Source organism: Rhinopithecus roxellana, chromosome 1 (genome assembly GCF_007565055.1).
Source record: "Rhinopithecus roxellana isolate Shanxi Qingling chromosome 1, ASM756505v1, whole genome shotgun sequence".
NCBI classification, from domain to species: domain Eukaryota; kingdom Metazoa; phylum Chordata; class Mammalia; order Primates; family Cercopithecidae; genus Rhinopithecus; species Rhinopithecus roxellana.
In genome coordinates, this window is record NC_044549.1 from 131,759,278 (window position 1) to 131,786,899 (window position 27,622).

General features: G+C 40.7%; 1 protein-coding gene across 1 annotated transcript in view; it reads left to right on the forward strand.

Annotated features, from left to right (window-relative positions):
* MCF2L2 (MCF.2 cell line derived transforming sequence-like 2) overlaps positions 1-27,622 on the forward strand; it is a 251,181-nt gene that overhangs the window by 23,903 nt on the left and 199,656 nt on the right. Inside the window, exons 2-3 of the mRNA XM_010366223.2 lie at positions 15,096-15,179; positions 25,452-25,566. Coding sequence (XP_010364525.1) covers positions 15,096-15,179; positions 25,452-25,566 — 199 coding nt within the window. The remainder of the gene's footprint in view (positions 1-15,095; positions 15,180-25,451; positions 25,567-27,622) is intronic.

Below are 27,622 nucleotides of genomic sequence, written 5' to 3' on the forward strand. Positions count from 1 at the left end.
CCCATTTTCTAATAATAATCACAGTTACCTTTTGAGCTATATCCCTCTAGCTTTTCGTTCCTTTGGCATTTTTACATAGTTAAGATGATATGATCTAGCTTTCTTTACATGTATCATACCTATTACAGATAGAATTATATAGATTATATTCTGCTTTTGAAAACTATACTGTACATTCAATTATATTGTAAATTCTATTCAGACATCTCCATAGATAATATTTTAATGCTTTATAATTTTTTTGCTACATGATTTTACCATAAATTATGTTGTTCATATAGGTTATTCCCAGTTTCCCAATGTTATTTTTAAGATGCAAGGAGCATCTTTAGTCAGAAATTTTTGCACACATTTCAGATTTTTTTTTTTCTTTTTTTGAGATGGAGTCTGGCACTGTCACCCTGGCTGGAGTGCGGTGGCGAGATCTCGGTTCACTGCAACCTCCGCCTCCCAGGTTCAAGTGATTCTCCTGCCTCAGGCTCCTGAGGAGCTGGGATTATAGGCACCCACAAGCATTTTGTATTTGTAGTAGAGACGGGCTTTCACCATGTTTGCCAGGCTGGTCTCGAATGCCTGACCTCGTGATCCACCCATCTCGGCCTCCCAAAGTATTGGGATTACAGGCATGAGCCACCGTGCCCGGCCCATATTGTTGTTTTACAAGTAGAATTCTAGAAAATATTATTGCATTAGAGAGTGTAAGTGTTAAGTTTTTAAATATGTTTTGGTCAGATTGCCTTCTGGGAAACTTATACCCATCAACAGGATGTGGGGTTCTTGCTTTCACTTGATCTCTTTATCAGCACTTGTGATTTTGTATGACATATGAGCTAATGACAGAACTTACTTGCAGGGTTGTTTTAAAACAATGCATGTTAAGGGAATGACGCAGTATCTGTAATGTTAGTCTTCTGGTGATGCATATTTTTATTTTCTTATTTGAATTTTTGCTTGTTTGATAGATAAATATGTTTTTGTATTCATTTTAATTGAATCTTTAAAAATTATGAGTGAACTCTAATGATTTTAATATTTTATTAGCTGTTTTACTTTTTGCTCTGTGACTTGTTAATGTTTGGCTTGGGACCAAGGCATTTGTGCATAAATTTTTTAAATGTTAAAGCTATTAAACTTTTCTTAAGTTTATAGAAGGTTTTTTTTGTTCTCCAGTTTGCTGTTAATAATTTTGTTTTTGATGTCTTTTAACATACAAAGGTTTAAAATTGTATGTAGTCAAATCTATAGATCTTTTATTTTGTTATTTTGTAGCCATCAGCTTAGCTGAGCCTCAAACCACTTTTTAAACATTTTTTTCTTCTTTCCCTTTTCCTCTTCCCCCTGTCAGTTTCAAGATATAACTTTGAGACAAACTGCATGTATGTGCCTCTCATCTTAAAAGACAGCAGTAGAATGTGCTGTGAACCTCCACTCCCTTTCCTTTCCCATACTATACTCTCATGCCTTATGAACATTTATTTGCCTAATGCTTATTAAGCACAGACCATGTGGTCTTATCTGGTCATACTTTTTGTTAGAAGCTTCAGGAGTCAGATCCTAATAGGGACCAGGCACCTCCAGAATTCTCTGTTCAACAAAAGATTCCTTTGAGGATGGAAGACTAATTTACAACCTGGCAGGATCCACGAAGGTGCCAGCCCCTTCACCAAATGAGACAATAATTCAAGAGGGCCACCGGAGCAAGTCACGCCACCTGGAATCTTGTTGCCCCATTTGCCTCTTCTACTTGCCGAGCCCTTTGTTTAAAAACCCCTGTGTTCCCTCCACAAATTTAAGAGTGGAATTGCTTTCTACTCTTGCCCTGCTAGCACGGATAATACAATCTTGCTCTCTCTTATCACAACTCGTCATTATTTTTGACTTATTTTGAGAAGCGGTGAGCGGCAAGACCCTTTTGCAGGTTACAATTTCTTATGTTGCTTTTATTTTGTTTTATTTATTTTGAAACGGAGTCTCAATGTCACCCAGACTGGAGTGCAATGGTGCAATCTTGGCTCATTGCAACCTCTGCCTCCCGGGTTCAAGCAATTCTCCTGCCTCAGCCTCCTAAGTATCTGGGATTACAGGTGCCCACCACCACACCCAACTAATTTTTATATTTTTAGTAGAGACGGGGTTTCACCATTTTGGCCAGGCTGGTCTTGAACTCCTGACCTCAGGTGATCCGCCCGCCTCAGCCTCCCAAAGTGCTGAGATTACAGGGATGAGCCACTGCGCCTGGCCTCTTCTGTTGCTTTTATATCCTTCCTCAAGTAAAGAATAAATAAATAACCATCAGGGTTTTTTTTTTTTAAAGTATCTTTTAGTGGTTTTATTTTTTTTTTTTACACAACTTTTAAATTTCTGATATATATTTTTTGTAATTTTCTCAGTGGTATTTATTATTTCTTCATTGATTGGCAATGCCTCATTCTTTACATATTGTTATTTTTGAATTTATAATATATTCCTGGGTCTTGTTTCATTCTTTTTATTTTATTAGTGCTAACATAGTAACTTTAAAATATCTGCCAGGAGAAATTCTCTTTATCTAGCATTTGCTTTTTTAAAAACCTTTTTTTTTTTGAGACATGGTTTCCTTATGTTGCCTAGGTTTGTCTCAAACTCCTGGGCTAAAGTGATCTCCTGCCTTGGCCTCTCAGTGTGCTAGGATTACAGGTGCGAGCCACTGTGCCTGGCCAAAAAAACATTTTCTTAACCCTTCTAGCCTGTTATATTCTTTCAAATAAACTTGATAATGATTTCATTAATTCCCCTCATCTCCACAAACTTACTGTAATTTTAACAACAACAAAGAACTAGCTCTAATTAATCAACAGAGTAGTCTCTAATCTTAAAGTGCTTTCTAGTACAACTGCTTTGGGGAAACATTTGACAGTTTCTTGTAAGTTGAATATACTCCTACCCTTTGACTCATCAATACCATTTCTCGATATTTGTCTGAGAGAAAGCTAAACATGTCTACAGGCCTTTACGTGAAGGTTCATAGCAACTTCATTTAAAACAGTCCAAGTTGGGGAAAAACCTGAATGTCCGTCAGTAGGAGAATGAACAAGTGATAGCTGTCCATATGATGACATATAACTCAGCAATGAAAATGAACGAACTACTGATACCCACTGTGGATGAATCTCAAATGCATTATCCTGAGAGAAAGAAGCTAGACACAAAAGAATCAATACTGTATTATTATACCATATGATGTTTTGGAACAGGCAATACTAGTCTCTCTCAAAAAAAGTCACAATGGTGGTTGCCTGAGAACCAGGGTTGACTGGGAAGGGACTTGAAGATGTCTTCCAGGGCTATGGAAATGTTCTACATCTTGAAAGAGGTATGGGTTACATGGATGTATTCTTTTGTCAAAGCTCATTGAAATGTATAGTTTAATATTTGTACATTTTTATCCCTCCCCCAAATAAAGTTAAAAACCTTTTTAAATAATAAAAAAAAAATGTCTTCCAGTTTCTCCTTGGCCAATTGCAAGGCTTACTCTGAAATTTTAGCTTGAATGATAAAAATAAAGATGGGAAGTTTGTGTAAAAACATTTATTACTTGCTGATTGGCTATTTTGCATTGTACTCTTTCTTTAAATATGAAGCACATTATTAATAAATACCATTAAGCATGAAGAACCAAAATAAAATGCATCAGGGAAAGGCAGCCTCTCTCTCAGTATATCATCCTCTCTGCATGGCACAGTTTGAAAGGTGAACTTGCTTTTCCCCAAGTGGTAGTAAGTAGAATCTTGATCACATTATGACAGGCAAAGAATATCCTTCGTTTGAGAATCAGATTATACTTGCACCTGATCTTCAGGAGGAGTCCAGGAGATGCTGTACATCCTGTCTCAGGATCTGAACCTTTACCGTTTGCCATGTCAATCTAAGGTGCCTGCTCAGATAGTGAATCTTATTGGCTTCAGCGTTAAGCATCTGGATTTTATTACTGGCAGCCTAGAGAGGTTAGAAGAGAAGGAGGGTAGAATTGTGGCCTGGAATAAGTTTTTTGTTTTGTTTTGTGTGTTTTTTTTTTTTAGAACATCCTTTAAAAAGTTTATCCTTATCATTTTATTTTAAATATCCGGTAGCCTGATTTGTGTCTCATGATGTGATGATGTGATACTTCTAAAAAAAAAAATTCTGATTCTCACTGAAGCTAGGATGTCCCTCTCTGTCATCCCCCAGTTTTCCTTTTGTTTCTAAATGAGTACGTTTGATAATCTGCTGGGGCTGTAAACCTGTGAGCACTCACCAATCAAAAGGATCAGCTCTCAGCCATGAAATGACCTTGAGTGAACTTCAGGGAGATTAACTGGGAGAAAGGATTGAGCATTTCTGTGTGAGTGCAGTGCCTAGAGAGAAATGGAGAGCGAGCGAGGTGGCACCGTTTCCTGGAATCCAGTGGTGGTCTGGTGCACGAAGTGTGAGCAGCAAGATCCTAGATACTCACCTTACACCTTGGTGCGGATAACAGAGGCAGAGATGAGGGCCTATCACCGTTTAGTAGGAAGTTGCATCAGGCTAGAATATGTGGCAAAAAAAGGTAGTGTGGAAGCAATGATGCATGTGTTTTATGTATGTGTTTTATTTCTCCTCATTCTTAGCATAATGATTTAAAAGTAAGAAATTTTACATTAAAAAAATCGTACTTTGCAGTACTGTCTCAAGTTTTTTGTGAAGAATTTCTAAAATGACTTTTTAAAAAAAAAACATGAATTAGCTGTTACAATATTGTAGATGGTCATTTATTGATATGTTCATAGGTAGATTCGTAATAAAAAGATACAATTTTCTGAAATATTAGGTTGTAATATGGAATGTATAAGTGTGAGCTTGTTTTGAAAGCCTGCATATGTCTGCACATACATACACATGCACTGAGTATTGTATACCAATGAGATAACTGGTTAATTTTGGTTAAAGGAATACGTTTTACTTAATTTTGTTTGGTTGTATTTTCTATTTTTTAAAATTACCAACATATCTTGCTTTTTTTCAAGTGGTAGTGAGCAGGATCTTGGTCACTTCATGGCGGCAAAGAATATCCTTCATTTGAGAGTCAGATTGTATTTGCACCTGATGTTCAGGAGGAATTCAGGAGATGCTCTACATCCCATCTCAGGATCTGAACCTTTACCATTTCAATATTTCTATATTTCTTCTATGAAATGAAAGTGAAAATAAGAATCCAGGTTATGAAATTCATTTTCCTGGAGAAAAATGTTAAGTCTGAAAGGCTTCATGTTAGATGCATGAACTGATAACAGACTGATGGTCTCAGAGTAGAAAAAGAAAAGCGCTTCCCTTCAGTGGGCTGGTGAGAAGAAACATCATTTCTAAGTGTGCTTTCCATGTACTTGAAGCCAGCAGGACAGATGTTCTCAAAGCTGAAGCAACTACTTGTTTCTAAGACTGCTTCTTTTGGAAATGCACTTAGTGGTATGCTCCCACCTTTTGTTTGTTTGCCTTGAAAGTGTTTATAATACATTTATTCCCTTTGGATCACAGGCTAGTAAAGGTGATTAAAGCAAATGTCTTAGGCTCTCTCCTTACCCTTTATACTTGGAACCTGTTTCTTCAAGAGTGGGAAGTTACTAAATGAAGTGTGCTTTAAAAATAATCATTGTTGCAGTATACTTTCTGATTGAGACATGGTGCATAGTTATATACCATATACTTATTTAGTATGTAATGCATAAATTATATTCTCAAAGGCAATGGCTATTATATATTTGCTACTTAGATAAGGACAACTTGTTAAATAGATTTTGCTTTCCATATTTAAACGTGTGCTCACCTATGCATGCACACAAATCCTTACAAGGCTTGAATTGAAGTGTATATGATTGCCCTGATTTTATGAAAATTAAATTATTACAAGGGCTTTCCAACTCTGTTAGTAGTGAGGAGAGGAAATAATTTGAAAGAAGAATAAGAATTGCCAAATCCTAAGCTCACAGCATTATATATGCCTTATTTTTTTCCCTACTAAAGAAGATTATGAAATGTTCACCTGTATTCTTTAGCTGTCAGTCATTTTATTCTGTGACTCAAGACAACAATGAAAGGTTGAGTATGTTAATGTAAGTTTTGTGAGTATCTGAAAGACCTTTCTGACATTACTGCAGCATTATGTTCATGAGATACTGTCAGTTGACTTTTCGGACTAAAGTAACACTGATTCCTTGGGATTAGGGGAAAGAAACTAGAGATACCACGCTGATTGAAATATGCGTTAATAAAGACCCATAGTTTATGTAATTGTTGGGGGGTCAGGGAGGGTTAGCAACTGGAGGTTTGCTTTTCCACTGACTGTCCCCCCTCCCTTTTTTCTCTTTTTAAAGAAAAAAGTGTATTTATAATGTATATTATTATAAGTATATTATATTAATATTATAAAACGAATGCTTCTAAGTTAGAGTAGCACCAGCTGCTGTAACAAACACCCAGATTTATATGGATTAATAGATTCCAACACACTGTCCTTTGTCAGAGAGCTGTTTTCTCTCAGTGTTTTAGGGACCCTGGCTGCCTCTATCTTGTGGGTCTGCCATTTGCTATACTTGGAGTTGTCACCTTGCAGCCTGGGATAGGGAAGAGAGAGTGGCGAAAGCAAACTTGTTTTTTAAATACCCCAGCTTAGAAGTGAAACATCATTTTTGCTTACCTCCCATTGGTATTCAGTCACATGACCATAACTGAAGGTAAAGAAGTGGGTGGGAGATTGAGGCCCTGGCTAGGCAACTGCCTTTCAGTGGTAAAGCTACCGTATGGAAGAGGATCTGTGACATTTTGATGGGCAGCGAGCCATCTCTGCTTCAATAGCTCATTGCAATTCAACTTAAGCAGTACCTCTATACAGACGTATATATATAAATATAAACAACATTCTGTTCTGTAGCTCACTTTCTTTTTAAAAAACTTAACGTATTTTAAACCTCCCTTCCTGTCAGTAGCATAGATATATCTGATTTTATTTAATGCCTCCATAGTATTCTATTATATGGCTTTATCATCATTTATTTAACCAATCCTCTATTAATGGTCATTTGCAACAAAAGAACAAGCTATAATAAACATCTTTGAGCCCATTTATTTTGTACTTGTATTAGTATTACCTTAGAAATCCCTAGACATGGAATTTCTTGGCTAAAATGCTGCATGTTTAATATTTTGACAGTTATTTTTAAATTAATCAATGGAAAGATTGTACCTATTTATACTTTCACCCATAGATAATCTGCCTACACTCTTACCAACCCAATCTTATTCATTGTTAAGATAATCACTAATCCATCAGGCAGAAAATATCTCATTTTGTTTTAATTTACATTTCTTTATCCATGGTTTGAATGTATGTGTCCCTCCAAAATTCGTATGTTGAAACCTAACCCCTAAGGTGATGGTATCAGAAAGTCAGGCCTCTGGGAGGTGGACAGGTCATGAGGAATCCACCTTTGTGAATGGAATTAGTGCCCTTATAAAAGAAGCTTCAGACAGCTGCCTCCCTCTTCCATCTCTCCTGCCATGTGAGGACTCAGCATGCATCCCTTTCACCCTTCCACCATGTGAGGATGCAGCAAGAATGCACTATCTTGGAAGCAGAGGGAAGTCCTTGCCAGACACTGAATCTGCTGGTGCCTTGACCTTAGACTTCCCAGTCTCCAGAACTGTGAGAAATAAAATTTCTACATTTGTAAATTACCCAGTCGAAGGTATTTTGTTATAGCAGCAAGAACAGACTAAGACATGTGGTTAAACATGTTTTGATATAAATTTATTGGCTATATTTATTCTATGAATTGTCTGTTTCCAGTCTATGCCTATTATATTAGTTTCCTTGTCTGCTGTAACAAATGACCACAAAACTTGATGGCTTACAACAACGGAGATTAATTTTTTTCACAGTCCTAGAGGCCACAAATCTACCATCAAGGTGCTGGTAGGGCCACTCTCTAGAAGCTCTGGGGATGATTCAGTTTCTTGTCTCTTCTGGCCTCTGGGGGCTCTGGCTGTTTCTTGGCTTATGGTTGCATCATTCTGATATCTGCCTCCATCTTCACATGGTTTTCTCTGTATTTCTGTCTCCCTCTGTTTCTCTGTCTAATCTTCTTTCTCATTTCATCATACTATATCATATTATTGTATGTATACTGAATATACAGTAATGATAATAATTATTATTGTTTTGTCCACACACTGTTTCCAACCAACAGGTTTCACTGGTTACAGGTTTCACTGGCCAGTGATATGTGAATTAATAATAAATATATACATAATCCATAAGTCATTATTCCATAAAATATATTTTTTCTTGTCTTCACATCAGCAAAACCAGTGTTGGTATAGCTGAGATTTTCACTTTGAACTGTTGAGAACAGTGATCTAAAGTCAATGTGATCTAAGTAAAATGTAATTGTGTTTAACAAGTTCAAACTTTTGAGTATATTTGCATGATGAATTACAAAAAGAAAAGTAAGAGCACTGATGTTTGTTTCTATTGGACTGGATATACAATTACCAAAGAATCTACATTATTGTGCTATGAGAGAGGAAGGATTTCTCAAGTTAATTCATTTGTTTTTTCTCTTATCTAAGCACTTCCGCAGTTCAAATCCTCCGCGCACTCTGAAGCAGTGTGTGTCCCTGATGTCAGCAGTGGCGCAACCCACAAACCACCCTAGCATTTGGATGCGGTCGCATTTTCTTTTGAGGACATAGACCAAGAGCTGTGAAGTATTTCCCTGGGTCTGAGCAGCGTTCAAAGAGTAGATTTCCAGGGCTATGTGCACCTGCCAGCGCTGAGCACTGGACCATGAGTGCCCGGGGCAGCCAAGTGTTCTTTAATACATATGTTCATGGGGATAGGGTGTGAGATGCTGAGCCCTCCAAAGTGAGGGTCTGGGCAGGGGGTGCCACAAGGAACTCTCTGGAGGTGGTGGGAGGGAAATATTCCATTTCTTTTTCTTTTTTTTTTCTGAGACGACATCTTGCTCTGTTGCCCAGGCTGGAGTGCAGTGGCATGATCACAGCTCACTGCCACCTCCGCCTCGCAGGTTCAAGTGATTCTTCTGCCTCAGCCTCCTGAGTAGCTGGGATTACACGCACGTGTCACGATGCGGGCTAATTTTTGTATTTTTAGTGGAGTTTCACCATGTTGGCCAGGCTGGTCTCAAACTCCTGACCTCAGGTGATCCTCCCACCTCGGCCTCCCAAAGTGTTGGGATTACAGGCATAAGCCACTGCACCCTGCCAAATATTCCATTTCTTGATCTGTTTGATGGTTACATCAGTGTATATTTCTCAAAATTCCTCAAATTATATGCTTAAGGCTTTGTGCACTATATTGCATGTAAATTATACTTCAATAAAGTACCAATAGCGTAAAACATAAAGGCTACCAGTGCATACTTTTCTGTAAGTAAATAAAGGGGTAACCACATATAATTCCATCACTTTAACACAACTGTTTCATATATTCTTTTCTCATATGCCCACACATAAGTGCATAAACATATCACACACTTGGTTTTTTCTTTCTTTTTAAAAATCTGGCTATAATCTCACCATTTGTAGGATTTTTGTGTCCTTGACATTGTATCTTAAATATTTTTCGATGGATGCGGTCTTTATACTTGTATAATGATTGCTTCCATTTTTTCACTCGGGTAAAAATATTACAGTTTACACTGTTACTTTTTTATTATGTTCTCGTGATATATTTTCAGATATAGGATGAGTGCATAAAATAGTATGGAGATTTTAATGACTGTAATGGTTAAGACGTTGGGCTTTGGAGGTCAGAATGAGCTGGGTTCAAGTTCTGGATCTGCATGATCTTGGACAAGCTACTTCAAATCTAGTTCAATATCACCCTTAGAGTTGTTTTGAGGATTAAATGAGGTCACATATATAAAGTATCTGGTATGGAATCAACCACATAAGTGCTCAGGAATCACCAGATAAAAGATTGAGAAACTACTTTTCACAAGGATACTACCTGCTTCACTCCCTGAGGTTATGCAGAAGCACTGATTTTCCATTATAACCCCAGCATTGTGTATTAGAATCTCAATTATTTTATGGATGAAATGAGATATTCTATTGATGTTTAAGTTTCATTTGTTGACGACTAGGAAGTTGGACATTTTCTAGTGTTCTTGATTTTTAAAATCTTTAAATTTCCTTCTAAACAATTATTCTGTCTGCTTTCAAAGGTCTTTACTTCATTATTTGTTATGGATAAGACAAAAGTCACTATTATAGGGCAGGTTAAGCATCGCTATAGCACAGGAGCCAGTAAAAGAAGGAAATATGTCTGTGTTATTTCTGACCTGGCCAATGAAACAGAGTGGTGAAATGCATTATGCCTCATGGGCTGGCTTTTTGTACCAGCCCAGCAACTGGTGTCTCTGAGCCTCTGGTCCAGAGTTTCCTCAGTGGTCAAGTCTAGTCTAGTTGTGGACGTAAGAAGGTGGGGCAGGCTGGAAGATGTTCATTTGAGTGTTAGGGCACATCCATTTTCTGTCATCGTGCAATGAATTCAACTAGTTAATCTGTGACATGCAAAGTTAGTGTCGAGCTCACAGCTGGTGCCCTATTCATGTTATTAACAGGTACGGTCTTTACACAGCGCCTGAGAGCGGAGATCATGGTTGGTGGCTTGTTACGCGTTGTTGCAAACTCAGTTGTTGAGATCTAGTTTGATGAACTGGCAGACGCTTCTGTTCCTTCTGTCCCCTTGATTCTCTGGGCAAAACAGTAATGTCACAGGGTCTGCCAAACTTGGGGGAGCTGTTCTCTGCTCCAGACCATACTTTTCCCCCCTTAACCAAGGTATTTATTTATTTAGTTCTTTTTTCCCCCTCAGATCATACTTGAATCTTTTAAATCACAGAGTGACAGAAATTTCAGAAGAGCAAGAGTGGGGGCCTAAGGGTTTCACTGCCCTTTATCCCTTATCCATTGCAGCAATCAGCGTTGAGATGTCATCAGCCCTGTTTCCTGCCCTCTGTTGTAAGGAGGATGACTCCAATCATTAGCAAAGGTCCTGGCCCCAGAGCACATGCTGCTCTCTCAGCCTGGGAAGTGGGCAACACAGGGATATTGCTTGCTGGCTGCAGTGGAATTCCCGTGGTACATGCTGGACTATTATTTCATTGCCTAAGAGTCTGGAGGCTGTGTGTGGCCTTTGATACCATCTGTATTTCTGGAATTGTGGGGCCAGGGTAAAATAGAGTCACACTTCTGTGTACTTATCAAGGATAGAAAAGAGACACGTTTTTCCCTAGTGTATTTGTTTGCCCAGGATAGAAATTGTGTTGAAATTGAATTATCACTTCCCTTTGCCTTATGTGGGTAACAGAGGCAAGTTTCTGCCAGGCATGATGGCTCACACCTGTAATCCCAGCACTTTGGGAGGCCGAGGCGGAAGTTGGAGACCAGCCTGACCAACATGGAGAAACCCTGTCTCTACTAAAAATACAAAATTAGCCGGGCATGGTGGTGCATGCCTGTAATCCCAGCTACTCGGGAGGCTGAGGCAGGAGAAATGCTTGAACCCAGGGGGTGGAGGTTGCAGTGAGCCGAGATTGCGCGGTTGCACTCCATCCTGGGCAACAAGAGCCAAACTCCGCCTCAAAAAAAAAAAAAAAAAAAAAAAAAAAAAAGAGAGAGAGAGACAAGTTTCTCCCTAATCTAAGCAAGCCAAAAATGGCAAAGAACAAGCAGGAAGCCTCCACAGACCTCTGTGAGGCCAGGGCAGATGTGTAACAGGCACCAGCGCCTTGGTGGGTCACGGTTCTGCTTATCTTTTCCTGGGAGAAGGAAAAACCCTTTTACTGGTGAGAACACTGAGACTCAGAGTGTACTTGCCCTGATCACCTATCTAGAAGGTGGCAGAAAGTGCTTTTGCATGCAAGTCTGTCTGAATCTGAAGCAGGTCCTTTCCCATTGCAGTGGAGGTGTTCTTTTAGAACCAAAGAGTTCTTGCACTTCCTCCGCTACCTACCTATACAGGAGTGGGAGGCAGGGCCTGCCAGCCGCAGGGCGGTCTATCTCTTTTGGTGTAGAGCATAAGTGTGCCTTACTGGGGTCAGAACAGAGCATGCCCTATTCCAACAGGCCCACAGTGTCAGGCAACTGAAGACTGGGTGTATCTGCAGTCATCTCCATCATGAGTCCAGAGGATGAGTCCAAGAAAGCCTCATGATCTGTTGCAGCCGGCCAGGTTGGGTCATGTGGCTCCTTTGCTAGGAAGACTTCAAGGATAACCATGTCACTTCCTGGCTGGAGACCAAGCACTCTCAGCAAAACCTGCACTCAAAGCAAAGCAGCTCATTGCTATTCTTAGAAAAACAAATTATGAATTTGTGTCCTGTTCATTTGATAGCCACAGGAGGCTGGTGAGAAAGGTCTCTGTCGGGGAATGGAGGGATGGGCAAACCTCAGATTCCCACGACACTAGTCAGCCTTTCAGGGTTGCAGGAGCCTTTGCAACTCAAGGCCAAGCAAAGATCTGGAAATTCTATCAAGCGTGGCTGAGGTTGGCCCTCTTAGAGTCAGGTGATCTGGGCTCTACAGTTATTTGTTGCATAACTGCAGGCAAGTTCAGGAACTCTCTGGGTCTCCATGTTGTTGTTTGAAAAATGAGATGGTGTGAGGATGGTTGACTTCGCTAATGTCTGTTCCACTTTCAGATCTTACATCTTTAAAATGTTTAATTTAAAGCACACCTCAAATATTAACATACAAGAACAGTAAATTACACCTTATGATTTTGTTTTTCTCTGAGTTCATCATCTCTTAAATATGCTTGCTTGGCCAGGCGTGGTGGCTTGCGCCTCTGATTCTAGCACTTTGGGAGCCCAAGGCAGGAGGACTGCTTGAGCACAGGAGGTCAAGGCTGCAGTGAGCTATGATTATACCACTGCACTCTAGTCTGGGTGACAGAGCAAGATCCTACATCTTAAAAAAATAAAAAAATGCCCAGGTATGAACAAATGATAATGAAGCTTTATTTCTGAGTATGCCACTTTCCTAGACTGCTGGGAGATTATACTCTGAAAAACTCTACATAACTTCTGTTTCTGCTGAAATTCTCTATGTTGTTGTCTACTTGTGTTTTACATTTTATTACAGAAAATTTGAAATGTAGCAAGAGAATTATGTAACAAACCCCTGTGGACCCATCAACCAGCTTCAACAATTATCTACATTTTGTCAATCATGTTTCATCTACCCCCCACTTCCACCCCATGCATACTTTTGGCAAAGGGGAGTGGCTGGAGTATTTGTAAGCAAATCTCAGACTTCATATCATTTCACTGTTAAATGCTTCAATTTGTGTTTCTAACAGAGAAGGCCCCCCTTTGTATAACATATGACTACCATGCCATTATTACACCCACTGAATTAACAGTGACGAAGGAGTTCTTTGAACTTTTAGTGAATTAAGGGTGGAAGTGGTATTGGGATGAAGAAGCCCTGGTCTGGATTTATCCCCTTTACCCAAAACAATGGGGGAATTCATTGAAGGGGATCTTGGGGCTTAAGCTGGCACTTGGCCCACCCCTTACAAGACTTTCAGAAAGCAAATTTGGGAAAGACCTGTCTGTTCAGAACGATGGATATAACTAGCATTTGCTCAGCACCCTCTGTATACATCTCCATATATATTATCTCCTTTAACCTCAACACCAAAAAGCTGAGAGTAGAAACCAAGGCTCAAGGAGGACCTTCCCAAATATTAACTTCTGATTGGTCAACACTAGAATATCATAATGTTACTGAACCAATAGGAAATTCCCCATACTGAATCAATAGGAAATTCCCACCTAGCATCAGAGCACAGGTTATTGGGTTCATGCCTTAATCTAACCGGATGTTTAACTCCTGTAGCAACAATAACCAGTTCATTCATTTTTGATTGTTGTTTGGTTTTTTGTTTTGTTTTGTTTGTTTTGAGACAGGGTCTCCATCTGTTGCCCAGGCTGTAGTGCAGTGGCACAATCATGGCTAACAGCAGCCTCAAACTCCTAGACTCAAGAGATCCTCCTGCCTCAGCCTCCCAAGTAGCTGGGACCACAGGCATACACCAGCATGTCTGGCTAATTTTTAAATTTTTCGTGGAGACAAGATCTTACTCTATTGACCAGGCTGGTCTCAAACTTCTGGCCTCAAGCAGTCCTCCCACCTGGGCCTCAGTACCCAGCTACCAGTTTATTCTTTAAGATTCCCTGGGAGATAGTTAAATGAAGATAATATCTTAGGCAGACAGAACATGAAAATGCCTTTCTCTCTTCAGCCCAGGTTGAAGGATTCCAGGGAGTCTTCCCCTCTCTCTAATTCGCTTTCCGCAAATGGATATGAGGGCAAACCACAGGGCTTATAAGTCATTTTCTAGGGTTAGAGGACCTTTGTAGATTTGTGCTTGAAAGGATTGGATTTTTTGCATTGGAAACCTATTTAACTTATTATTGAGTTAGGAGAATCTTTAAATAGAAAAGTGAAAAAGTGCCTCCTTATATACATTTAGCAGTAGGAAGAGGCCCCTTAAAGTATTCTGGGAGGGGGAAGAAAGGAATGGAGATAAGGGGGAGGAAGGAAGTGAGGTAGGGAGGAAAATGAAAATTAAAGAGCCCTCATGAATCCCAGATTGATTTTATGACCTGTTTTGAAAGGAGCTCTAGTAACTTATGTTGTTTGTGTTGAAAGTGTCCTTCTGCAGACCCAAAGTTGTAGGCAAATACTTGCTTTTGTAATCAGATCATCCAGCAGGTTTACTGTGAAGCTACTGAAGCTTAAACTTCAGGGTTCTTTGCTTGTATTGGTCCCTCCCAAAGCCTTGGTAGGAGCTCTAGAAATGTGTTCCCCGCTCAGACGCATAAGCTCAAAAGCACACAAACCCAGATACAGCCCTGGATCTCAGAAATCTAGTTCTCAAGGGAATGATGTGCCAGAACCATCTCTTGATAAGTCCCAGATTTCCCAATAGTACAACTTGCCTTTGTTTCTTTTTAATTTCTTCTTGTAATTTGCACATATTTAACCCACTTTGTATTTCATTTGTGCAGATGAAATTATGCAGCAGGAAGTTAGGCCCTTGATGGCGGTGGAGATAATAGAACAACTTCACAGACAATTTGCCATTCTTTCAGGTAAGGAGCACATTCATTTGCATTTCCAGATTTTGATGGGGGTGGGGGTCCCTTGATGGGAAGGCCCAACCTCTTGAACCTTGAGGAATATTATACTCAAATCTTATTCAGCCCTTAGGCCTCACCCGGGACTAGAACAGGCTGAGGCCTATCCTGCCAGAAGAGGGTGGGATCTTATATATATTATTACCTTTGCTGTTCAGTGCAATCTGATCTTTCCCAAAGGAGCACATTTCTTTGTGATTGTAAATAACAGAGCTGAAAAGATTTTGAGGAAAGAAAAAGAGATAACTACTGACATCAGCTGCCACCATGATGTTCTTCCAGTGTTCCTGTTGGATGTTCTTCTAAGATTCCTCCTTAAAAAGGTCTAAGTTCTAAGGGTTCCCAAATGTTGCTGAGGTTATTTGTTCTCTGGGAGAACTGTCTTTTATTCTTAGCTTATTTAAGGGGATTTCCATTAAGCATTTAATTGGGAATGAAGAGAAACTGTTCTGACTAAAAGTCTAGCATTTTTTGAGCCTAGACACAACCCTGAAAGGCTGTCATGACTTGAATATTGTTCTTTCTTATTCGCCTAGCTAAGGGTGACATGACTTTAATTACTAAAACTAGAAGTAGATGCCAAACCCCAAAATGTAGTTAGACCCAACTTAGAGAATGAAGTGGTGACATTAGATGTCCTTAGTATATAACATGGAGAGATAAAGTAGAAAGTTACTCTTTTCAACTTTTACATCTGTTCTGAAAAAGACAACAAAGCCATCTTAGTTACATCACAGAGAGAATATGTAGTTGGCGTGAATTTTATTCTACAACATGGGATGTAAAAAAAAAAGTCTCATCTTTTTCTTTTCTCCAAATCACATTTAATTTGCTCCAGGCTCCTCATCCCACTGATTTGAAGGAGATGCGAACTCAGTTACTATTGGGATACTTCTCCTAACCCCAGCATTGCCTCCTGGGTGGCCACATCTTACATAATCCAGGACATTCTGGGGGAATTCTCTGGTCTTTCCTCCACATTAGTCACTGCTCACATAGTCACTGAAAGCTCCATAAATACAGGGTCCTCTTTTTTCTTCTTTCTGTCTGTATTGCCAATACTTAGATCAGAGACTAGAACATAAAAGGTGCTCAGTACAAAAATATCCAAGTCCCTGTGGTCTATTCTGTGAGGCCCGTGGTCTCCCTGTTCCCCAAATGCCAGTTAGGCACCATTGGTCCCTGTGGGAGGACCTAACCAGCCTCCTGAAGGCATAGTCTCATAGCTTCCCACTGTGAGTCTAGGCTTGTGCAAGACAAAAGGCAGAATGGGGTCTGTCCTCTGGGTTCCTGGAAGCTGTTACTGTGGCCCTACCACAGAAGGCTCCAAGACCACCATGCAGCTCAAGGTCTGGAATGGATGATGGGTGGGCTGGGGTCGGGTAGATTTCTAGAGCCTCAGACTAAAGCTCTAAGGCCTCAATGCATGATTCTGGCCTATATAATTATGCAATGGCTTATCTCAGGAATCAGTCTAGTGACTGATTAATTAATACATTTATGATCCAAATTTATCTCCTTTGAGTATTATTGAGGCATTTCTTTCTGTTCTTATGACTTAGAGGCAATATAGAAAAAACATGAACTGGTATTAGACAGCTCCAGATATGAATTTGGATTCTGTACTTACTAGCAGCGTCACCTTGGGCAGCTTACTTCTCTAAGCCTCAGTTTCCTTATCTGTATGATGGGATTATTGTAACTTTTTTTTTTGAAATGCAGTCTTGGTCTGTCATCCAGGCTGGAGTGCAATAGCACAATCTCAGCTCACTGCAACCTCCACCTCCCAGGTTCAAGTGATTATCCTGCCTCAGCCTCCTGAGTTGCTGGGATTATAGGGACCCACCATCATGCCCGGCTAATTTTTGTGTTTTTGTAGAGACAGGGTTTCACCATGTTGGCCAGGCTGGTCTCGAACTCCTGACCTCAGGTGATCCACCTGCCTCAGCCTCCTAAAGTGCTGAGATTACAGGCGTGAGCCACCGCACCCAGCCAGTAATTTTGAGGATTAAATGACATAATGTATGAAAAATGCTTAGTATTGCAACTGCTAAATAAGTGTTTCTCTTTTTTTGCGATATCTTTTATAGTGCTAAATAAGTGTTTCTCTTTTTTACTGATACATTTTTATAGTTCTATAAAATGTTTATTTTGGGGTTCTATTATAAGTAAGATAGTTTTATAAGGAACCGAAGTCATACTCACAATAACTACGGTATACAATGCCACCATTGATTAGGAATAGAGAGGATTGTCACTCCTTAACGTAGAACAGAGAACTGTGGAAACACACACTGGGCACAGAATACACTTCTGCTTTAGGAAGGTACTTTGACCATAATAAAGATAACCCTTCGTTTCTGAGTTTCTTTTGTCATTTAAGTTTGTCTTCTTTTTTTCTTTTTTCTTTTTTTTTTTTTTTTTTTTTTTTTTGTGACATGGTCTCACTTTATTGCCCAGGCTGGGGTGCAGTGGCACAGTCTTGGCTCACTGCAGCCTTGACCTCTCAGGCTCAAGTGATCCTCCTACCTCAGCCTCCTGAGTAACTGAGACTACAGGCAGGCACTGGCACACACCATCATGCCCAGCTAATTTTTAAATTTTTTGTAGAGATGGGGTTTTGCCATGTTGCCCAGGCTGGTCTGGAACTCCTGGGCTCAAACAATCTTTCCATCTCAGTCTCCCAAAGTGCTGGGATTACAGGTGTGAGCCAGCACGTCCAGCCCAAATTTGCCTTTCTTATGAAGGAGAAGCATGGATTCGCTGTGATAGTAATTACAGCCTTGCAAGTCTGCAGGAATAGTGGCAGCCGTGGGTCTCTCTGAGTCAGCCCTTTGTTTGGAATCAGAGGCCTGCATTTCATCTTTAACCATCTCTCTTTTTCTGGCAGAAACAGCAAGTGTCAGCAAGGAGGCTGTGGTGGGGGCCAGTATAGTTGTTGTAAAACAGAAATCTCTCTAATTAGGTCTTTTCCCATGGCTGTGGTAGCCTAAAAGCTGCAGCCTCAGCCCCAACTCACAGCAGTTTCCTTTTCCTGATTCAGGCAAATAAGGTAAATATTTTCCCTACAACATTTTCTACCAATTTCACTGATGTCTGGAAGGAGCCAGAGGCCCTGTCAACCAGCAAGGCTGTGAAGGAGAGGATAGAGCCTTTTCCTCAATGCAGCTCTAGCTGCCTAGTCTGCTGAACTGTGCATGTGTTCCCACGGCTGGTAGAAGAGCAGAGGCTCATTACATGAAGCCTGACCCAGATTTGTGGCCCAATGGTTTGCAGCCTTGAAGCCTGTGGGCAGGGCCACCAGCGGGAATTGGATATTGACCAGGGTAGCTCTGACATTGGAAGACACCTGCGTGTTCACAGTGAACTTGGGATATTTCTAAATTCAGGGCTTAGCTAGGAAACGAGAGTATAACCTGGTTAGTGTGGTGGAAACACTCTGGGCTTTGGACTCAGACAATTCTGGGTTCACATTCCAACACAACCAGTAGGTGGCTCCGAACCTCAGTTTTTCATCTGTAAGAAGAAAAATGCTCAGCATGGTGTCTGACTACCAGGGAACTTAACCTCTGACACTTGTTGGTTTGTTTTTTAAACTGCATAACGAGGTCTGAAGATAGAAACTCTTGGTATTGGATCAGAGGCTCGATGACATTAAGGCTGACATCTTTATGATTCTCTTGATGTTTTCTTCTTATTTGTCAACTCTTGATTCAAGGTGGCTGCTGCAATTCCAGACATCAGGTCAGTGTCCAAAGCAGGAATAAGGAGAAGGAAAATGCTGGCTTCTTCGGTTCCGTTTGTAGAAACTCTTGGCTGCCTTCTGCTTATGTCTTATTCCAGAATTATGTCACACAGCCATTCCCTGGCAGCAAGAGAATCTCAGAAGGCAAGCATTTAGCTTTCTAACTGCCACAGGAGATGGTGGTCAGGGAAAAGGGGATTGGGAGTGAATTAGCCATTTATCAACGTTTGCCACAGCTCCTTTTCTTTAATTACAAGGAATTGTCCTTTTATCTTTATCTTGATGGTTGTTTCCCACTTGGAATTACTGTGTCTGAATCTGTCTCCCTCTTTGCTCCCTTTCTCTGCCTCTGTCTTGTGGCAGCTTGAATCCTTTTGAAAGTAATTGATGAAGAAATCAACTGCTCAATACTCTTAGGCTTGTAGAGTCCCCAGTTTCCCCTCATACATACCAATGAAGCCCAGGTTTGGTGGCGGGTAGGGCTCCCAGGGGTGAGTGGGGGACTCCTACCTGAAACAATGGAGAATGTTAAACCAAGGAAGAGATCAGAGCCCCAACTCCTAACTTACCTATGGAGCTAGTGACTTGAAACCTGGGCGGTGAGAACCAAGGGTGATATCTAGAGCAGGACTGTTTAATAGACATACAGTGTGGCCCACATGTGTACTTTAAAATTTTATAGTAACCATATTAAAAAGGTTAAAATAAACGGATACAATGAATTTTAATAATATATTTTAAAATTACCCATATCTGAAATAATATTTTCACATGTACTCAATATTCAACATTATTGAGATTTTACCTTTTTTTATTCTAAATCTTTGAAATCTAGTTTGCATTATATACTTACAGCATATCTCAGTTTGGACTGGTTACATTTCAAGTGCTTCATAGTCACATGTGTCTAGTGGCTGTTGGATTCGGTAGTGCAGGTGGGAGGGAAGGTTCTCAGTCATGTTTGACTGCATATCTCCTTTATATAACAAATGATTTGTATTGCCCTCTGCCATCCTAATGTGAAATTTATACATACTGTAACTTGTATCTGCAAGAGTGGGCTCAACAACTACAACAAACAGACTCCAAAGGGTATAGGGCTCCAACTGTAACCACCCAAGGGGTTCACCTTGCCTGCTGCCCAGACAGAGCCAGGGGAATTGCAATAGAGAAAGAGTAATTCACGCAGAGCCAGTTGTGTGGGAGACTGGAGGTTTGTTATTACTCAAATCAGTCTCCCCGAGCATTCAGGAAGCAGCGTTTTTAAGGGTAACTTGGTAGGTGGGGGGAAGCCAGTGAGCCAGGAGTGCTGATTGGCCAGAGATGAAATCACAGGGAGTTGGACCTGTCTTCTTGTGTTTAGTCAGTTCCTGGGTAGGGGCCACAAGATCAGATGAGCCAATTTATTGATCTGGATGGTGCCAGCTGATCCATCAAGTGCAGGGTCTGCAAAATACCTCAAGTACTGATCTTAGGAGCAGTTCAGGGAGGGTCAGAACCTTGTAGCCCCCAGCTGCAGGACTCCTAAACCATAAGTTCTAATCTTGTGGCTAATGTTAGTCCTACAAAGGCAGTCTAATCCCCAGGCAAGAAGGGGGTCTGCTTTGGGAAAGGGCCGTTACCGTCTTTGTTTAAACTATAAACTAAATTTCTCCCAAAGTTAGTTCAACCTACGCCCAGGAATAAACAAGGACAGCTCGGAGGTTAGAAGCAAGATGGAGTGGATTAAGTCAGATCTCTTTCACTGTCTCAGTCATGATTTTGCGAAGGCTGTTTCAAAACACACATAACAGAAATTAAGTTCTCACTCTTTTACCACTTCTGCATGTATGTTCCTGGTCAGCAGACAACTTTTCTCCATGTGGAAGTTCAGGAATGAAGGCTCCTTTGACTTTTTGGTTCTTACTGTTGTTATGCATATTGCAGCCTTCTTCTTATGTGTGTCCAGGGAGCAGACAGGCTAACAGAACATGGAAGGAGCATAGTGCTTCTTAAAATTCTCAGCTCAGAGATAGCATACAGCACATTCCATTGACTTGAACTTGTCACAGTCATTTGAACAAACTTAACAGCATGGGAGCTGGGAAATGTAGTGTAGCTGTGTGCCCAGGAAGGGTAAACTTAGGTGAATAGCCGCCCCTACCTCTGCTCATATTTTTAAAAATTAAAAAATAAAATATAAGGAACTGCAATGTAAAGGAGAAATCAAAGAAAACTAATTATAGTAAAGTAACATATCTTTCAATAGCATGTATTTCCACATGTCTAGCTACATGAGAATAATGAAAGAGGTGCTTGCTCCTCAATTTGGAGTCACCATAAATGTGATGGGTGCAAATGCTGGGGTGTAGTGGAGTGATCGGATACCTGCAGTGACTTTATTAAGATTAAAAGAAAAAAAATTCTTGGTCGGGCGTGGTGGCTCACGCCTGTGATCAATCCCAGTACTTTAGGAGGCTGAGGTGGGGGGATCACCTGAGATCAGGAGTAGAGACCAGCCTGACCAACGTGGAGAAACTCTATCTCTACTAAAAATACAAAATTAGCTGGGCGTGGTGGCACATGCTTGTAATCCCAGCTACTCGGGAGGCTGAGGCAGGAGAATCGCTTGAACCCGAGAGGCGGAGGTTGTAGTGAGCCGAGATCATGCCATTGCACTCCAGCCTGGGCAACAAGAGTGAAACTCCATCTCAAAAAAATTAAAATAAAATAAAATAAATAAAATAAAAATTCTTTATGAGTATTTGTAAAAACAGAGTTAGAGGCTAGGTTCAGAGCATTTTAAATGGATTTTTCACTTAAATTAAGCCTCTGGAAAGACATTTGGAAGTCATGTAGCATGTGGGGCAATTCTTTGTTTTATTATGGAGAATGGATCATTTAGTATCCCAGGCCCTGAGATTTCCAAAGTGCCTCCCAGGGAATGGTTCTGCCATTTCCCCAGTGAAAACCTTGTGTGGAGGAGAAAGGGAAAATAGATATTGGAAGGCAAAGAGCAGTAGGAAGATGCTATGCACCTTCCCCATCATTGATCTTTGCCATCTTCCTATAGGATTTCCCGTATTCTCGATTCACCTCTGTATGAAGCCTTCTTGCCAACTCTCACCAGGGCCCTTTCAGCAATCCTCTTATGTTCCCCAAGCACTTAATGTTTTCTGCAATAAAACTAGATGTCTTTCACTTAATGAAAAGGTACAAAATCATAGTAGGAGGAGTAGTTTAGGTTATCATTTTACTTAGTACCAAATAATTCGGGGTTTTTTGTATTCCTTGAATGGGACTTCGGAATGATCACTTTCTTCCTATTGCATTACCGCGTTTCCTCAGAAGGTGGCACTAGATGCAACGTTGTGGGTTGCCCCGTGGTGGTTAAGTCCAGCTGTGTTTCCTTGATGCTTCTGCCACTTAAGACTAATATTCAACAGTAGGTGGGTGTCCACAGTTAACCTTAGGGCCTCTCTGCTGTTCAGTATTGGTAGTAACCAAGATAGAAGAAAACGTCACCTTTTTTCATTTAGGTGGGGTTAACTTTAATACAGTCAACTATAAAAAGGTAAAATTGACCAGGTGCAGTGGCTCATGCCTGTAATCCCAGCACTTTGGGAGGCCGAGGCAAATGGATCATTTGAGGTCAGGAGTTCGAGACCAGCCTGGCCAACATGGTGAAACCCCGTCTCTACTAAAAATACAAAAATTAGCCGGGCGTGATGGCGTGTGCCTGTAATCCTAGCTACTCCGTAGGCTAAGGCACGAGAATCGCTTGAACCTGGGAGGCGGAGGTTGCAGTGAGCAGAGATCACACCACTGCAGTCTAGCCTGGGCGACAGAGCAAGATTCCATCTAATAATAATAATAATAAATAAAAGGTAAAATTAAATGGCATAATCACATTCTAGTGAATATTTTAGCGTGTTTCAGTTCCTTGAAATGTTTTAGCCATTCCCTCAGCAAATGTTGATTATGCAATTACTACAGTGTTATAGTGCATCTAAATTTAGCTTTTTAAAGACACAAATTCTCTGAATGCACATTTCTCTGAAACTTCCCATAGTTGTGAAACTGCAAAGAGGAAGAATATTATTAGATGAAAGCTGTTAATATCCTTATCAGTCACTGTAATGAGGTAGTTTAATATACTTGTCTTGATAAACATCTAATCTGTGGATTTCATTTTTGGAAATTTAGAGTAAACATATAGGATTAATAAAGAGGTACCTCTTGGGGACGGATGACTGACCATCCAGACAAATCTCACATGGTTTCATTCCACAGCAATTGGTTTCTGAGCACCTAAGACCCATATTAACAACACCCACAAGAGACTTGTGCAGAAAAACCACAGCACTAACTTATTCTTTACATAATATACTTATGTTTGCTCAATAACACATTCCTTTTCTTGAAACAAATTTACATGGGAAATGAGATTATAAACAGAAGATTCTTATCAGGCTTGGAGTCAGCACCAGAGAGTTGGTTGGATGATCTTACAGTGGTGTCATCAGATAGACTGGTAACATGGATTAGACTCTCAGGGTGGGCTGGCCCTCTCTCCTTAGGATAGCATTGGCTGTACACTGCCCACCTTTGCTCCTCTGAGTCCTCCTCTTCTGTAGTTTCTTTGTTGACCGCACATCCTCATTAATCACACAGTCCCCACTAATCACACCCCACACTGATATGTCTTTCTCATATATGTTAAATACATTCAGTCATTTGTAGTTGGCTTTGCCTTGAGAGCCGTGATTCCTCTTCAAGTGGTTTGTCTTCAAGGACATCACTTGGAAGGTGCATGCAGCTTAAGCTCCTATGCCACTGGCTAGGGCAGAGGTTCCCAAACCCTCTCAATTCTCTGCGCCTTAGTATCTCAGTCTTTCTTTCATGGGCCCCCCAGGCCAAAAGCAATAACTAGCATTTCAAACAACTTAATATGTATCTACGTCCTAACAAGTTAGTAGCTGTTTGAAAAAATAATACATGTAAATTAAAATGTTATTTTTTCTCTCAATTTTATTCTTAAATAACTACAACTATCTTAAACCTTGCAATCAAACTAGGTATCACCACCTTTATGTCTTGTTCCACATTGATTTTCATACTGTTTTTGCTTTTTATTCCAGCAAGTACCAAACCCCCAGCTTTTTAAAGATGCAATACCATCTACAAGAATATAATGCAATTTGATGTTGAAATTGGGAACTACCGGGGCCGGGCGTGGTGGCTCATGCCTGTAATTCCAGCACTTTGGGAGGCCGAGGTGGGAGGATCACCTAAAGTCGGGAGTTCAACACCAGCCTGGCCAACATGGTGAAACCCCGCCTCTACTAAAAATACGAAAATTAGCTGGGTGTGGTGGTGCATGCCTGTAATCCCAGCTACTCAGGAGGCTGAGGCAGGAGAATCTCTTGAACCTGTGAGTCAGAGGTTGCAGTGAGCCGAGATTGCATCACTGCACTCAAGCCTGGGCGACAGCACGAGACTCTGTCTCAAAAAAAGAAAAAAGAAATTGAGAGCTACTTCAAGCCAGTAGTAGTGCATATGGTGTCCGACAGATGTCAACTATCACTGGGTTTCCCTCAAAAATTTAAAATAGTCACAGCGCTCCTATGAGTTTACTGTGGTTCCCTGGGTACCTGTGACACAGTTTGGGGATTGCGGGGCTAGAACTTAGTCAAATGGCTCCATGTAGCTGCAAGGACTGAGAAATAGAATCTATTGAATTTGGTGGTCTCAGCTCTGAATTAAATGTTAATTTTCATATTTTTACTTTCACAGGGTATCTTAAATTGCTATTTATAAATTCTTGAAGGGAAGCTGATTATTGCTTCCTTGTAATAATAATAATTATAATAATGGTCACCATTTTTTGAGCAGTTTTATATAATAAGCACTCTGCTAAGGTGCTTCTCCTTTGTGCTGTCACTTAATTCTCACAATACCTTACCACGTAGGTACAAACATTATTCCTATATAATAAAATGATGGGACATATATATCTATGTATATACATAGATATATATATATAAATATGAAAGAAACACATTAAGTATCTTGCCCAAAATCATATAGCAACAATGTGGCAAAGCAGATTTGAACCAGGCTGTCTGATTTTAGCCTTAACTGTCTTAACCAGCATGCAATATTACTTTTGACATTTACTGACTACAAAAATGAAGAGCAATATTACATATTTGTGTTGGCATTATTTACTATTCTACCTATGCTGAATAATTAAATCAGTATTACCTTTTACACAGTAACTCTCTTCAAAGGATTCAAAATTGAGTTCTTACAATGCCATGGAGCCAGCATGAATGAGAAGAGAGCCTTGCTCAAAATAACTGTGTTAACTTCTCCCAAATTCTAGTCTGAGATAATATAGATAGGAAAAGAGGTGACTGATATTATTTCACCCAACTTTCCTGCAGAGACGTGACATGACAGCATTTTGCTAACATCTTGACCACCTGTTTTTGTTGCAGGAGGCCGAGGGGAGGATGGCGCCCCCATCATCACGTTCCCAGAGTTTTCGGGGTTCAAACACATCCCAGATGAAGACTTCCTGAATGTCATGACCTACCTGACTAGCATCCCCAGGTGAGCTGAGCACAGTCTCCTGCCGCCTTAGGCACTGGCTTTATGCCACCCTTCCCATGTGGCAGGGCTGGGTTGAGACATAGACTTCCATGAGCACAGTTTACCCTGGTATGCATAATAACCCAGCTGGCTTCTGTCACCCATCAGTCACGAACAACGAATGTGGACAGGGACTGGAAAACAATGACAAACAAGTCTCAGTTTTGACTCTGTTTGCACACCGGAGGGACAGAGTAAACAGTGTCGAGTGGATGGAAAACTGATTGAGCAGCTGTGTTGCCTTTGTTCCTTAGGCTAGTACTTTATTTTTATTTTTTATTTTTGAGATGGAGTCTTGCTCTGTTGCCCAGGCTGGAGTGGGCAACAGATCTTGGCTCACTGCAACCTCTGCCTCCTGGGTTCAAGCAATTTCCAGCTAATTTTTTTTTTTTTTTTTTTTTTTTTTAGCAGAGAGGGGTTTCACCATGTTGGCCAGGCTGGTCTCGAACTCCTGACCTCAAATGATCCACCTGCCTCGGCCTCCCAAAGTGCTGAGATTACAGGCTTGAGCCACCGTGTCCAGCTGAGGCTATTGCTTTAGCTAAAGGTTATTCTGGCTTCCTGGGTCGTGTTGTCTAGGACACAGGACCCTTCTTTAAGGAACTCCAACTGTGTCAGGAGTTATTTATTGCTCCTAAATAAGAAAATTAGGGGCAGATTGTTGTGATTGTCATTGTCAGATGGAGAAACTAAGGCACAGAGCAAGGAAACTACAAGGCCAGGGGGAAAAAAACTGTGCTTGTAGCCAAGCCCATGATAGAAATGCTTTCTGGCATCTTCTCCTTCCACCCTCTCCAGCCTGGGCCTCAACTCTTTATGCCGCTTAAATCAGTACACGCCCAGGTCTTCGAGGGGATGGAGTGTGGGCAGAGTCCACATTGGTCACCACCATTTCACAGACAGGGGTAGAGCGGGATCCAAACGCTGTCCTTAGGCAGTGCTGTGTCCACCTCTAGCAGAGAAGACTTGGTTGGGAAAGGCCTTCCCTCCATGGGTTTGCATTGCTGATGAGCCCCCACCCCTCCCTTGACTATGGTGTGGTTTAGAATGTACACAGTGGCCAGGTGTGCGGTATTTTGCTTGCTTGCCATCTGCCTTTTATGATTTAGAGGTAAACAGCAGCTTTGTGACTGAGAGGCCGCCTGGAGTCTGATACCACTTGTGGAGATTAGGAAGTTGATTGCTTTAACCAAACCCACTTGAAAAACATGTTTTTTCTTTTACACCTTTTTCTTTAGTTTTTTCTTTTACCCATCTTATTTCTTCAGAGAAGGTTGTGGATTTATTTTGAATGCATTTCTTCAAAGTTAGTACTTAAATATATTTCACCGATTTCCCCCTTTCCTCCTCCCTGCCACGGTCATATGCCATGTGTTAATGCAGATATAAGGATATGGGAAATCCTTTGTTGCTGTGAGGGAAACACACCACACCTGTTTCACGGCTTTGCTCGGGTGTTTCTCTGCAGGACACCTCTGCCTCTCTTCTAGGCCTGACTCTTACTCATTCATCAGCCCTCAACTCTGACCTCATCCCTTTGATGAAACCTTCCCTCACCCCAGTTCTGTTTTCACAGAATCTGTTAAATTTCCACAGAACCCCAGGGTTTACCTTTGCCTATGGAAATTACTTGTCTATGGAAATTATTTCTGCCTCTTCCAGTAGACTGTGAACTTCTTAAGAGTAGTGGCAAATGCTTTGCTTTTCTTCTCTTTCTTTTTCAAAATCTCCAGCCCTAGCCCAGTGCCCAGTGCATGGTTGGTTCTCAAAACTAATGTTGGTAGAGTTTTCAGTTTTGATAATGATTCATTCCAAACAAATGGTATTTGTTGTGGGGTGATGAAGGGGTTAAAATATGCTATTCTGTATTATGCGCCATAAAAAAGAATGAGTTCATGTCCTTTGCAGGGACATGGATGAAGCTAGAAGCCATCATCCTCAGCAAACTAACACAGGAACAGAAAACCAAACACCGTATGTACTCACTCAGAAGTAGGAGTTGAACAATGAGAACACA